The sequence below is a fragment of the Rattus norvegicus genome, chromosome 20 (assembly GCF_036323735.1).
Source record: "Rattus norvegicus strain BN/NHsdMcwi chromosome 20, GRCr8, whole genome shotgun sequence".
NCBI lineage: Eukaryota > Metazoa > Chordata > Mammalia > Rodentia > Muridae > Rattus > Rattus norvegicus.
In genome coordinates, this window is record NC_086038.1 from 29181868 (window position 1) to 29196867 (window position 15000).

The 15000-nt window shown below is 50.8% G+C and overlaps 1 protein-coding gene across 2 annotated transcripts in view; it reads right to left on the reverse strand.

Moving 5' to 3' along the window:
- Positions 1-9218: 9218 nt before the first annotated feature.
- Slc29a3 (solute carrier family 29 member 3) overlaps positions 9219-15000 on the reverse strand; it is a 37214-nt gene continuing 31432 nt past the window's right edge. The window contains exons 2-3 of one of the 2 annotated variants that reach the window (XM_039098779.2): positions 14718-14880; positions 9219-10215 (exon numbers count right to left, since the gene is read on the reverse strand). In XM_039098779.2, the coding sequence (XP_038954707.1) occupies positions 9561-10215; positions 14718-14872 (810 nt within the window). In that variant the 5' untranslated portion in view covers positions 14873-14880 and the 3' untranslated portion in view covers positions 9219-9560. The remainder of the gene's footprint in view (positions 10216-14717; positions 14881-15000) is intronic. The other variant, NM_181639.3, reaches the window with a different exon arrangement.

Here is a 15000-nt window from a genome sequence, read left to right on the forward strand (position 1 = left end):
GAATTCCAGGCCAGCCTGGCCTAGAACAAGATCCTTCCTCAACAAGTAAACTAGTATACGGCAGGCTCCAAGAGCTGTTCACTGGACTCCAATACATCTCTGGGAAGACAGTGGGAGCCACTGTTCCCATCTGGACAACTTCCAGAGCAGAGTCTGCCTTTCCAGAGGGTTGTCCAAAGAGAGAGAGTGTTTTGGGAAAGGGTTTACACTTGTGGTAAGATGTGGGTTGTGGCACCATGAGCTCTACTTAGGTTCTCTGGGTTCTACTTAGGAAGGACCCCACTTTGTGCGATTTCTGACTGTCCCCATCACCAACTGAGCACCAAACCCTCTCATGGTGGAGATGTGGGTGGGGAGGGACCAAGTAGTACCACTGCAGGCTTCCTACTACACACATGACACCAGGATGGCACCTATGGCTTCTGTCAATGTCACAGTCTCATGAAGTGACACAATAGAACTCCATCCTCACTCTCTGAGTTAACACAGATAGGCCTGAAAGACAAAATAGCAGCCAGTCACTGCCAAGGGAGATCTATGGTCCCTGCCCATGGTGGATTTTATATTGCCCTAGAGTAATGTTTCTCAACCTGTGGGTCTCCCCTTCTGGGGTTGCAATCAGATATTTACATTTTGATTCATAACAATAGCAAAATTAGAGTTATGAAGGATCACCGCAACATGAAGAACTGTATCAAAGGGTTGCAGTGTTATTGAGAACCTCTGAGCTAAAGGAAAAGAAGTATTCAAGTAAGAGAGGAGCTGTGAGGTCTCTGCTAATCTCTGCGAACCCTGGTTATGCTCTCTAGGAAGGCCCAACTAGGAGTGTCTAGAAAGACAGTGGAGAGGAAAATGGCCAAGAAGAAACAAGAACTGTGCCTGCCTCCAAGGGAGAAGAGTTTAAACTTCTAGTTAATAAAAGATTTGCAGAATGCAAACAAGAAGCCCTGGAGCCCTGGGCCCCACTTGTAACTCCTCCCACCCTGACACACAGCTAGAACGTTTTTATTTGAACATTCTCTGGCTTCTCAGAGTTTTGCTCAGTGATGCATCTAGAAGGATCTCCTAGGTATACCCATGGATGCTCTAACCTACTACACCCATCCCCAGGCCTCCCCCTGCTCGGGAGAGCCCTGCACAGCCTGCCTGTAGGGACATAAGTGTTGGGCAAGGCCTGCACAGTACCTCATCACAGGTTTACAACTTTGGCAAGGGATTTAGGTGTCCCAGGTCCCTAGAACATGTCCAAGCATGTTGCAGGCTCTAGGCTATCAGGTCCCTTTGGTCCTATAACTCTGTCCAGGGGACAAGACTTGTAAAAGGCTCTGAGAGCTTGTGCTAGTTTTGTTTTGTCATGTCTCTTATCAAATGCTTGACAAGGGGGGGGGCAAATTAAGGAAGTATCGAGGTGGACTTTCGGCTTGATGAAAGACAGTCCATCCTGGTGAGGAAAGGGTGGCAAGCTGGAGTGTGAAGTAGCTGGTCACACTGCATCTGCAGTCAGGAAACAGGTGACTGCTGGTGCCCAGCTCTTTCTCCTTTTTCTCCAGTCCCCAGCTTAAGGGATGGTGCCGCCCACATCCAGAATGGGTTTTCCCCTCCCCTACAGACATGCCTAGAGGTGTGCATCCTAGTTGAGTCCAAATCCAGCGAGAGTGATGGTGGAGGGGAGCCACCCAACATAGACCAGGGAAAGCCTTACAAACTCGTCAGGTTTCTGTCCCAACCTGATCAGAATTTTGACGTACGCAAGACTAATAATTCAAGATCCTGGGCTTCAGAGAGGTCAGTGACTCATCTAGAGTCCCCCAGTTCTAAGCCAGCCCCTATTCTCCCTTCTCCCCCACATTTTCAGAATTGAAGTGGCTGACCTTTACCTGATACAACAACAACAACAACAAACAAACAAACAAACAAACAAACAAACAAAAAACTGGACGAGTTGGGAGTTTTGCCACCTCCTCACAACTGCCCAGAGGCCAGTCACTCAGCATGAATCTGGCATCAACTGGCCTAATATGACCCTTCCCATTCCATCCCTGGGAGCTTGGTAAGCAGAAGGCTAGCTCCATATATCTCTTTTCAAAAAGGGGACTTTTGAAGAAGTGAGGCCAGACTTCTGCATTTTTAGCTCACGGGGCATTATTAGAAAATGCAGAAGGCTCAGTTTCTGTTTCAAAGAGTGTTTGCTGAGTGGCAGTGGCTCGTTTCCCTCTTTGAATCTCAGCAAGACTCAGGAGAGGGAGAGAGAGAGAGAGAGAGAGAGAGAGAGAGAGAGAGAGAGAGAGAGAGAGAGAGAGAGAGAGAGCGCCTTACCTCAGCAGCTAATGAACTCCCATAAAGAGCAGGTAGGAGGTGTGACCCCCTCACTGCAGGAGGTGGCCCTGCACCCCACCTGGGTTCCAACAATGCCCGCCAGAAGTGAGATCACAGCTCTGTATCTAGACTCACCCCTCAGTCCTCACCCTTCTTCAACCTCCGCCCCACCCCGTCCTCCCTCAGGCCTCAGGTGAGAGGAGAACAGGTGGAAAGAGGCAGTGCAGGAGGAGGGAAGCCATGCATCAGAGCACATGGAGAGTCAGGATATGGCACCCCCAAGTCCACGACTGTGTCTGCAGAAGGCTGACTGAGCCTGCCATGCACCGACTCCTTCCAGGGCCTTCCAGGCGAGCCCTCAGTCAGAACAGGAGCAGATGAAGTCTTCACTCCCTCTCCGGCCGGGGGCAAGCTCCTGACAGCACTCATCCATCTTTCAGAGCGTGGTGGTCCTCCTACAGGCAGCATTGGTGACATCTGGGAACTTGCTGTCCCACCTGGGCTTTGAAATGGGGCAGTGGGGGTAGGGGTGGATTAAGCCCTCTGCAACCTAGCAAGAGTTTCTGAAGGCTCTAATGAGACCTGCCGGTTTAGCAACGGCCAGGACTGGTCCCGAAGGACTTCACCCTCAGCTGACTCTGCTGCATACAGCTGCAAGCCTCAGTCTCCACTTTGGTTTTTCTGGGGTGTCCATGCTAATGCTTCCTCTGGGTGTGATTTAATGATTGACAGTTCCTCTGTTCCTCAGACATCAGATCAAGCAGGTGACTTTAAACCGGCCATGGGAGGATGCCACAGGGGCACCTATGAGGCCCTTTCAGATTCATAGCTTCCGCCTTGTGCCAGGGCCACTTCCTAAATTGTGTGGGATGTGACTGATGCTTAGTGTATGACCAGAAATGAAACTCTGGGTAGATTTGCTTCACCCTCTGGCTTCCCTATAGGGCACCCTCCAATCTCTGAGAGCAGACAGCAGACTCGCTCTCCCATGATGTCACCTGCCAGACAAGGCTCTAGACCTGGGTCACCATCTTGTCTCCTTTGTCCTTTGCCCTTCTCTCCTTTGGAGGAGAAGTGACCCTCTAGCCAGGGTGACCATCTGGGACTATATGGGTTCGTTCAATCTTCACAAGAAGTCACAGAGACAGGCCCACAAGGAACCAGAGCTACAGAGGCCAACTAGAAGGAGTCAGGTTCAGAAAGTCTTTTGTTTTTAAGTAAGGTTTTTATTTCGTTTCATGTGCATTGGTGTTTTGCCTGCATGTGTGTCTGTGTAAGGGTGTCAGATCCCCTGGATCTGAAATTCCAGACCATTGTGAGCTGCCATGTGGGTGTTGGGAGTTGAACCTGGGACCTCTGGAAGAACAGCCAGTGCTCTTAACTGCTGAGCCATTTTAGAAGCCATTCTTGAGCAGAGCCCCATCCAGCATAGGTCACTGGGGTTGGAGCCCAAGTTGGAGCGTGGACATCATTCTCTGTTTCTGACTCTAATGATTTAGTCACAGCTCTGACTCCTAGCCCCAAGGGAGGCAAACACACTGCAGCCCACGACCACAGAGATCCCGTGAATTCCTCATCCCACCCGAGAACTCCAGATTAAGACCTGGATATGGGTCTTAGAATGAGGCAGGAAGAACATGTGACGCCCAGAGCTCTAGAATGTTCTACCCAGCAACACACTTTCTGCAGCAAGGGCAGAATCCTAAGCATTCCCAAACAGTGGCACCAAATGGGGACCAAGAATCTGGACCTATGGGGGACATTGTCATACAAGCCACTACGGGTTTTGTTTGTTTTGTTTTGTTTGAGACAGGGTTTCTCTGTGTAGCCTTGGCTGTCCTGGAACTCACTCTGTAGACGGAACTGGCCTGGAACTCACAGAGATCTGCCTGCTTCTCCCTCCCAAGGGCTGGGATTAAAGGCATGTGCCACTGCTGCCCAGACAAACCAATGTATTCTCTTCCCTGGGCCTTGTAGCCTTCGTAACCTAAAATCCTCGCTGTTCAGCAGGGTGCTCCCACCTCAGCTACGGGTTTCGACCAGAGGCCTTTGCCGTATCTATCACTATATTGATATCATATAGAAATTCTCTAATATTCAGGCTTCTTAGAACATAGTTCCCCACAAACCCTCACCAGAATCACTTTTAAAGGCGTGTTTGTGGCAATATAGTACTTTTCTACATGTCCCACAAAACTCCCTTTGCCCCTAGCCCAGTTCTTGTGTATACGTGTGTATGTGCGTGTTCGTGTGTCTGTGTACTGTGTGCATGTGCACACAAGGACCAGAGGGCGACCTCCACAACTTTCTCAGGTGCTATTCCCTGTCCTTTGTGAGGGACAGAGTCCCTCACCGGTCTGGGACTTACACAGAGTTAGTCTGGTTGGCTGTGAACCCTAGGGACTTGCTTGTTTCTGCCTCCATGCTGGAATTACAAAGGCACGCGGGGGTGGGGGTGGGGGTGGGGGTGGGACTAGGTTATTGAACCCGGGTCCTTGTGCTTGCAAGGCAAGCACTGTGCCCACTGTGCTACGTCCCAGCAACCCAGATCCCGAAATAAAAGTATACTGTTTTCCAGTGCCAGTTTCTGTCTCTCCATACTTATATATAAAAATGATAGCAAAAACAGGTCGTGGGCTTAGTGGCTTCTGAACAATAGAAAGATACGCCTTACAGCTCGAGACCAGAAGTCCGTCCCACACCAAGACTGCAGATGTTTAATCCTGGCGCCTGCTCTCCACTTCACTGATGGCCATCTTCATACTTAGTTCTCACTGGGAAGGATGGGAGCTCTCTTGGACTTTTTTCGTAAGGTCACTAACCCCACTCATGAGGACCTGACGGTTATTGTGAGGTCCCCTTTGAGAGCCCTGAGCTCCTAATGCCATTGAATATGGGTTAGGGTCTCCGGACAGGAGTGGAGGCGCACTCAGTCTAGTGTACCAGGGGCTATTCTGATACGTTCCGTGCATGACCATCATCTCAAAATGGCTGTGCAAGGAGCTATGCTACAATCACATTGGCAAACCGAGAAACGGGTGGAGGACACTAAACTGGCCCACCGTCGCATAACCAGGAACAGGAGAGGCTGCACGTCTGCACCGGTGGGCTGGATGGTGGCTCAAGCTCTTGTCCTAAGGATGACACCTGGGCTTTCCTTTGTTCGGTTTGTTTTATATTTATCTGTGGTGGGGGCAACCCTTTCTCTAGCTTAGGTAAACTGAGTGGGGAAGGAGGCTTGTCTAAGAGTCAGAGTGAGTAGCAACGCAGCTGCTGAGTCTTTCCTTTCCATCCCCAGCTTTCCTGACTCTGGGCTGGGCGGGCCTGGGAGGCAGACCCAGAATGGGAGTATTGGCATAGACAGCTGCTATCAAGGTCTGGATCGGGGCAAGGGTGAGTACTAAGTACTGGACAGGGTATGGCCTCACACTGGGAGGCTGCCGGCCATTTCAACAAGCTGATTAAGCAGCAAGAAGTGGAGAAAACAAACAAACAAACAAACAAACAAGTTTGCTATCTTTGCCACCATTGTTTGGAGTTAAGCTCAGGGCAACCTAAGTTGTGGTCACAATCTGAGGTCAAGGTTAGATTTTTTTTTTAATCTACCACGTAGCTGAGGCTGGAGTGGGAACGGAGAGCTGTGTACCTGCCTACGGTGCCTGCAGGCAGTGTTACAGTGTGTGCTGTGATGTCCCCTCTGTGTAGGTGGGAAGTAGACATGGCACACTGTCACAATCACTGGACTGTTATCCTTGCTTTTGAGACAAGGGATCAAGATACAGGAAGGCTGGCTTGCACTCCAGTGGGAGTGAGACTTCTTGACACCCACACTCTGTCCCATGTCCCATGCTGGAGTGACAGTCATGGTAGTCAATGCTATGGGAGAGGAAGGGCACATGGGTGCAGGGGAACCAGGGCCTTAGCAATCCCAGAGCCTTTGCCCAGGGAGAAGAGGATGTGTGTGCTCTGTGCTGGGGCGGGATTGAAGTGGGTCCGAGTTAGCAGGGGTCTAACTCAGCTTACCTCTCAGTTCAACAGGACCAGCACCAGACCAGGGTTCTGAGCAATACATCTAGATGGCAGAAAATGGAAACAAGTGATATATATAAAGAACCAAGGAGAAAAAGCCAGGTACAGAGGAACCGGCAGTTAAGCCTAGTGCTTGGGAGGCTGAGGCAGAGAATCTTGAGTTAGAAGCCAAGCTGAGCTCCATGGTAAAGCCTCTCTCAACAACATAAAACCAGAGCCATGTTGAAAACGTCAGACTTCCGGAGAGCAAGAAAGGAGGCTAGCTGGGTGACGGCTTGTGAGTCTTGGACGTACTGGGTTTAGTTCCCATCTATGTTATTTAGTAGCTGAGTGACCCTGGGAAAGTCAGAAAAGCTCACTGAGCCCACTGAAGCTCGTCCACAGCTCAAGCAGGAATCTACATAGAAGAATTACACACCACAAGTCACTGTGGTCAGAAAACTCAGGACCGGGAGCAGCAGGGCAGCTAAACCCATGGGCTGCTCACAACCTGCCTGTCCTGTATCTGCCCCTGCATGGCACTGCACTCCTCCCCACCCCGCTCCCCCGAGAGGGATGACTCTTTGGTAATATGCCCACTTAGGTGAGTCAAAAGGAGATAACCTTGCCGGCCAAGCAGCCACTTCACGGACTCATCCCTATGTCTAGATGCTACCAAAGCACAGCTTCTGCCTTCTTCCAGTTCATTCAGATGAACTCTGGTCCCTAAGAGCCAACCCCTCCACCAGAGCACGTGAGAGCAGCCTATTTCCCCCACCCCCACCCCATACACACTTGCACTAACACACACACACACACACACACACACACACACACACACACACACACACCTCTGCTTCTATTTAACCAGACACATGGCCCACTTCTAGCATACCCAAGACTAGGGTGGGTCAACCCCCTGGACCCACACCAGAGACCATCCACAACATTACACTGAGGGTGGAGATGGGTTTTTTTTTTTCCTTTTCTTTTTTTTTTAACTAAGTTCAAGTTTAGAAAACCTCTCAAGGGCGTCTTCTCCCACCCCTCAGCTGAGTGGGAGTGTGAATCAGACCACGGTAGGGAGTGTAAGCTGATGCCACTGGGAGGATTACACTGCTTCCCACTTAATCGGCATCTGCAGGGCCCCCCAGCGTAGGCTCCTCTGCCAGCTTTCAGCTCAGAGGGTAGTCAAGTCTTGGGGATGAGCTCTCCTCGGTCTACAGGAATCACGAGAAAGGACATTTGGTCTGGTAAAGTTCTCTGATCTGGGAGCCAGCCCTCCCTCCCGGAACAGCCTCTCAGGAGCCCTTGCCACCTATGAAACCAGAACTTGGTATCCATGTCCTGCACATCAACGTGAGGGGACATGGTCTCCTGGGTGGGGTGAGGGTCTGGAGGTCCTCTTCTGAAACTGCCAGAGCTACAACTGTTGGGAGATGAGCCAGAACAAAGCAGCCCGGTTTCTGCTGAGCCACTGTAACAGTGGAGGTGACAGCCCTGCTGGGCAGGCCATCTTCCTACCCACCCTCACTGGTATCTATATAATCCTGTGACGTATGTTGGACAGGAGGAAGTCTCTGCCCCTCTCCTCACATCACAGCTGTCTGAATCTGCCCCCGACTTGCCCCAAGCCTGTCACGTGTGTGGAGTCTAGAAGAGCTTGCTGCGGTCTCTCTCCAGGCTAAGCCTGGAAGGACCTCACGTTTGCCAGCTCCTGAACAGTGTGATGGCGAATCTCCGTTGTCTCTGGGACTGGCTTGAGGATCACCCTGGAAACACGCTTGTCTGCTGGGATGTTTCCAGACAAGTGTAACTGGGGGAGACCTGCCCTGAACGGAGGCAGTGCAGCAACGTCCCATGGACTGAGGTCCTAGACGTGTACACAGTGTGATCAGCCGCTTCCACATCCACTGCTGTGCCTTTCTACTTTGAAGACAGGGGACTGTCTCCTCTTAAACTGTGAGCCCAGAAGAAACCTTTCTTTCCTTAAAAACTGTTTTTAGTCAGGCATTTTGTTACAGCATGCCCCAAAGTCATCCCTTCAAATCATCCAGTCTTGGCACACTGCTTCCTGCCAAGACCTCAATTGATGGAGACACCAACAAAGCTCACATTGAGAATCCCAGTATTTATTATACCCTTGAACCAAGGGCCCCAAAGAGCTGTAAACCTGACTGTTTAAAAGACTTCCCCCTACCCTAAATAGGCTGCAGGTAGGCCACTGGGACATATGGACCTCATTTGGAGACTGGGCTTTCCAGGCCCAGTCCCTAACAAAGGGAGCCTTCAGGAGCCCAGGCCTCAGGGAAGAAGGCTTAGGAGGCCTGCCTTGTGGGACACCCACTCTCATGCACAGAGCTCAGGAATCAGCAATGTGCTTGGGCCCCCAGGTCTGAGTACTGGCCATTGCAGAGGGGACCTCAGATCCAGGAGCCTCTTTCAGAATAGGGACCTCTGAAGATTCTTGCCCACCTCGCTTCAGTCGGAAAGAGTGAGGCTGGGCTCTGGCCTTGTGACAACACAAGTTCAACACAGGTGACTATGAGCTGTGAAGGGAACACACCCCACTCTCTACAACTGTGCCTCTTTTTTTCTTTTGAGACAGCATCTCCTGTAGTCCAGGTTGGCCTCAAGTCCTTATGTAGCTGAGGATGACCTTGAATCTCTGATCTTCCCCCCACCCCTGCTTCCACCTTTCAAGAGCTAGGATTTCAAGAGCTAGGATTACGGGCTTTCACTGATATGTCCAGTTTATGCCGAACTGGGTGTGGGAGCTGGAGCTTCATGAATGCTAAACAAGCATCCTCCCAACTGGACTAGATCCCGGCTACAACCTTGTCCTGCCATCGGCTCTGGAGTGTTCGCTTGAAGTGTTTGGAATGTCTCCGGGGTTTTGTTTTTAGCTTACTTTTTTTTTTTTTTTTTTTTTTTTGAGAAAGGGTTTTACTATGGAGCCAGGCTGGCCTTGAACTCACAGCAGTCCTCTAGCTCCAGCCTCTTGAATGCTGGGATTACAGGTGTGAGCCACCATGCTGGGCTGTGTCTGGAATGTCTCCTTGAACAAGATGTGCAAGGATGTGTCTGAGAGAAAGACAGTCTGAGTGGGCTCTGCTGTACATCAAGCAAAACACCAACCCCTTGCTTAACGCCATGAGACCTCGGCTCACCCTGTCCAGGTCCCAGGGACCCAAACCACACTCACTCACACAGAACCCACATCCTTGCCACCCCTCCTAGATAAAGTGCTCAAGCAAGGCCGCACAGGCTGAGCCCAGCATCAAACCCAGTGACATGTAGAACAGCATCACCACACTGGTGGCCTCAGCCAGCTCCCGGGGCACAATCTTGGGCCCATACATGAGCACCAGCGTGCTGAGGTAGCCATTACTGAGCCCCAAGAGGCAGGTGAAGAGTATAGGGTAGATGTCAGACTGGAAAAGCACCAGAGTCAGGTGTGAGCGTGGCTGGTAGTTACAGAGCAGGAAGAGAGGCACGAGGCAGACGCGAGAGACTGCCAGTATGGGGAGCAGCTTGCTCCTAGGACCTGGCACCTGGATCCAGGCTGTGACCTGTCGGCCGCAGAGGTCAGCAAAGTTGAAAAGGAGGAAGACGGTGAGGGGCACATAGAACTTGGAGGTCCATGGAGAGCCGGTGCCCTTGTGCATGGGCTGGATGTTGGTGGAGATAGCGGGGAAGATAAGGGCGGTGATGAAGTAGAGGAAAACGGCGCAGAACCCCAGGCCAGCTGTCTTCTTCAGGATGGGTCCGAGGGGTGGCGTGTGCACTGCTCTGGATGCAGGGGCCACGGAGGAGGTGCTGGGAGCATCCCGGGGTGGGCTGTCTTCACTAGAAAACACGTGGATTGGGACAACCGGCCTCATGTAGTACCTGCAGAGGGACAGTGACATGGTCAGTGGGTCCCTGTGGACATGAACCCCAGGGACGCAGAAGGGAGATGGCAGAATCTGCCTAACCACTGTGGGCACTCAGGGCAGCCCTCAGAGACCCAACAGGCAAAGCCCAAGCCCTGGGAAGCTCTTGGCCCAGGATCCCACAGCATGATGGAGGAGTGGTGAGTTGTTAGAGATGGCCTGTGTTTGTCCTGGTGTAGTCAGTCAGGCTGGACTTGAGTCCCTGGGTCAAAGGTGGTGGCCACACATGAAACAGGAAACCAGCCCCAATGACTGCAAGTGGAGGCCCCAGCCTGGTTTTTGGTCTTGGAAAAGGGAGGTTTAGGCAAAAACATTCAGGAATGTAAAATGTAACTAGAGTGTGGTGGCTCAGGTCAATGGTCCTGGTGCCAGGGAGGCTGAGGCAGGAGGATTGAGGTGAGTTTGGGAGAACCTTGAGCTTCACAGTGAGACCCTGTATCAAAAACAACTAAAATGGTGTGAGGGGGTGGGTAACAGGGATGTGCAGATGTGGCTCAGAAGGGAGCTGGCTTAGCATGCATGAGGCCCTGGGTTTGATCCCCAGCACCACAGAAAACACACATGGAAGTTCACCTGTAATCCTGGCACTTAGGCGGAAGAGTCACAAGTTCAAAGTCATCCTGAGCTACACAGTGAGTTGAGGCCAGCCTGAGCTACATTGTGCACTCCAGGGTAGCCTGGGCTACAGAGTGAGACCCTGTCTTAACAAATAATCAATGCCTCTCCCCCACAAAATCCTATGAAATTACACACACACACACACACACACACACACACACACACACAGAGAGAGAGAGAGAGAGAGAGAGGAGAGAGAGAGAGAGAGAGAGAGAGAGAGAGAAAGAGAGAGAGATTCTGAAACAAACAGAGAGAGAGAGAGAGAGAGAGAGAGAGAGAGAGAGAGATTCTTAAACAAACATGGAATCCAGCTATACAGATCTTAAGGCCTCATCCTTAATGCCTAGATATGTTTTATAAATAATGTACACAACAGCCTAGGTCATACATCCCAGCATCCATAATCACATGCCTATTGCAATCTGGACAAACTGACTATGGCCACCCCATCATTCACATGGCTCTATGGTCCTCTATTCTGTCACTGTATCACAGTGGCATGCTCTTCAACTGTCCCCCCTACAGATAACATGCAGTTTGCCTGGCCCTTCCATACTGCCTGTCCCAGGGCAGTGTGTAATTTACATGTATGCCTGGGGAGCACAAGGAAAGATCAGTAGATTCAAAGTCTTGCACTTTTACATTTTTGAGATGTCTGAACAGGTAAAGGTACTTAATGTCCTATCTGATAGCATGAGTTGGATACCTGGGTACACTGTGCATGGAGAGAAACAACGTTTCTAGTTTGTCTTCTGACTTCCATATGTACACACACACACACACACACACACACACACACACACACACACCCCAGAGAGAGAGAAAGAGAGATGAGAGAGACAGAGAGAAAGAAAGAGAGAGAGAAGGACAAAGCTAGAGAGATGACTCAGCAGTTAAGAGCTCTGCTGCCCTTCCAAAGGGCCAGAGTTCAAGTCCCAGCATCTACCTAGTGCCTCACAGATGTCTATAGCTTCACTTCTCAGGGATCTAACACCCTCACATAGATACCCATGCAGGCAAAACTACATAAAAATTCTAAGGAGCTGGAGAGATAGTTAAAAGTACTGACTGCTCTTCCATCAAATCCCAGCACCCACATGGCTGCTCACAACTGTCTGTTTCTCCAAGATCAGATATTTTCACATAGAAATAAGTGCAGGCAAAACACCAATGCACATAAAAGTAAATAATAAAAAATATTTTTAAAATGAGAGAAGATTTATTACAATGGCTGTCTTAGCTATTCTATTGCTATGAAGAGAAACCATGACCACAGCAACTCTAAGAAAAGAAAGTGGTTAATTGGGGCCGGCTTACAGTTTCAGTGGTTCAGTTTATTCGCTGTTGGGAAACATGACTGCATGCAGGTGAAGATGGTGCTGGAGAAGGAGCTAAGAGTTCTATATCCCCATCCACAAGCAGCAGGAAGAGAAAGCCACTGGGCATGGCTTAAGCTTTTGAAACTTCAAAGCCCATTACCCACCCAATCCCACCCCTGCCCAGTAACACACTTCCTCCAACAAAGTCACACCTACTCCAACAAGGCCACGCCCCCAATCCTTCTTAAACAGTGCCACTCCCTGTTGACTAAGCATTCAAATATATGAGTTATGGGGGCCATTCTTATTCAAACCACCACAATGGCTTATAGGCTGTGGTCCTGTTAGTCTGATGATCAATGTCTACCACCAGAAAGTCCGAAAATCCAGCAGTTGCTCAACTCATGAGGCTGGATGCCTCAGCTAGTCTTCAGTATATAAAGTTGACAACCAAGAAGGGCCATCACACACTGTCTTACTATGCATCTCCTTCCATTGGAGATAGCTTCCAGCAGCGTTGAGCATGCTCGGTTGTCTAAGGGAGTTCCTAGGCAGCAAGGCCCTCAGACAAGGATTAGTTGCTTCTGCAAGATCCCTGCCCTGCACGCTCTCAACCTCCAATACCATCCATCTTTTTATACCTTCTGTTCAGGGTACTTTGCCTTGATGGGTGACCTTGCCTGATCCTCTCAAGCTCTCTGGCCTCAGCTGCCTGAAAGGCAGGAGGCTCAGGCAGACCGTATTAACATGAGTTAAACAAAAGGCTTGCCATACATGGGGGCGGTTAGTTAGCTGGCAGTAGTTGCTGACACTTGGGCCTGGTTTCCGCCCCACTTCTGCCTTCTTTTTAGACCCCCAAGTTAGACTTCCCCTCTCTGGGCCTCAGTTTCTCCTGTGTGAGAGAGCAGTTTTATAGAGGTAGGAGGTGTCTTAGGGTTTCTATTGCTGCAATGAGACACCATGACCAAAAAGCAACTTGGGGAGGAAAGGGTTTATTCAGCGTACACTTCCACATTGCTGTTCATCACCAAAGGAAGTTGGGACAGGAACACTCAAACAGGGTAGGAACCTGGAGGCAGGAGCTGATGCAGAGGCCATGGAGGGTGCTGCCTAATGGCTTGCTCCCCACTGGCTTGCTCAGCCTGCTTTCTTATAGAACCCAGGAACAACAACTCAGGGTTGGCACCACCCACAATGGGCTGGGCCCTCCCCCATTAATCACTAATTAGGAAAATGCTTTACTACTGGATCTAATGGAGGCATTTCCTTAACTGAGGTTCCCTCCTTTCAGACAACTCTAGCTCATGTCAGGTTGACGTAAGACTAGCCATCAAGAAGGTCCAGAAGCCAGGCCAGTGTCCCTGAGCCCATAGCTCAGAGCAGCAGAGTCGGTGGTAAGAGCCATCTGTGTGACTCTGGGCTCATCTGAAGCTTCTGAGGATGCACTGGGAGCCCCCTTGTAGTGAGATTTAGTCAGTACAGAGATTAGCCCTCCACAAGCCCCAGCCATGCATAAGTTTCTGCAAACGAGATTTCTCAAGTTTAATCAGCAAAGGTATAGTTGCTTCATGGGCAGCATGAAGGGTCCCCAGAGGCCCAGTGAACTAAGAAACACCGCAATATCACCTTGGGAGGCACTGCTGGGGTGTGATGAAACAGGAGACTGTGAGGACTCTCGAGGTGTCATTCCACTCAGCGACAAAGGAACAAAACAAGAAAAGACCTTCGGGGACACAATACCCCTCTGGGACTAGCCCCAAGGTTAAGCCTCACAAGGAGGGAGGCCTGATCCTTTATCCTCCACCTCCAAAGTGCTGGATACAAGTCTCTGCCACCATGCCTGCTGTGTGTGCATTGGGGATCGAATCCTGGGTTTCATACACTCAAGACAAGCAGTCTACAGACCTAGTTACATCCTCAGCCCCAGCCTCAGTTTTCAAAGAGGAGTAAAAGGCACAAAAGACATGGGTGGAGCTTGAGACAGACCAGGGGTCCCACAGGCAGTGAGCGAAAGCAGAGGTTTGGAGTGTTGTCCATCCTGGCCCTGCTACCACCTGGCTCCCCAGGTGCTCTGACCCCTGGTTTCCTACCTTGTATGTAGAAATAGTAACTAGTTACTATGACCTTAAGAGAAATAGGAGAATGAGATAGACAAAATCAGCCAGGCAGCACCTCCTGTCAGGGAGAAGGGGCAGGGGAGGGGGAGGGCATGGGGCGGCACCAGGGACCTGGGCATGGGGCAGGGGCCTGGGCAGGGGCGTGTTCAGTGTTAGGAACCATTTCCTTACTCAATCCCACTTCCACTGTGAGGTCTTTCCTGACCACAAGCTTTTAGTAATACTGGTTTAGAGGCGTGGTCAAAGCCAGCTCCTCCCACCCAAGATCAATTTACAGAACAAAACTCCTCCCTGCTTCAGCCCTCTTAAAACTCACAGTTCTAGGGTCCTGTCAACCGATAGGGGCAGGGACCTATGATCCAATCAAATGACCAGATGTAGAGGGCAGGGCAAGGGGACCTCACCTGGCATACTCCAGTTGGGGCAGCAGTAGGTAGAGCCCCACACAGAGCCCAAGGAAGACTGCTGCTGTGAGGAAGAAGGCCAGCGCACTGTCTCGCACGTCACTGGATGCTGCCAGGTCCACCAGGGAGGCCACAGCACTGACTGTCCCTCCCATGGCTCCTCCTGGAGAGAGCAAGAGGACACCATGAGGACATCTCAACAGGCTCAGGAGGGCACATGGCCTCAGAATCCAACCCCCCCCCCCCCCCTCACCTCTACCCTCTCCCTGCTAACACTGAAAAC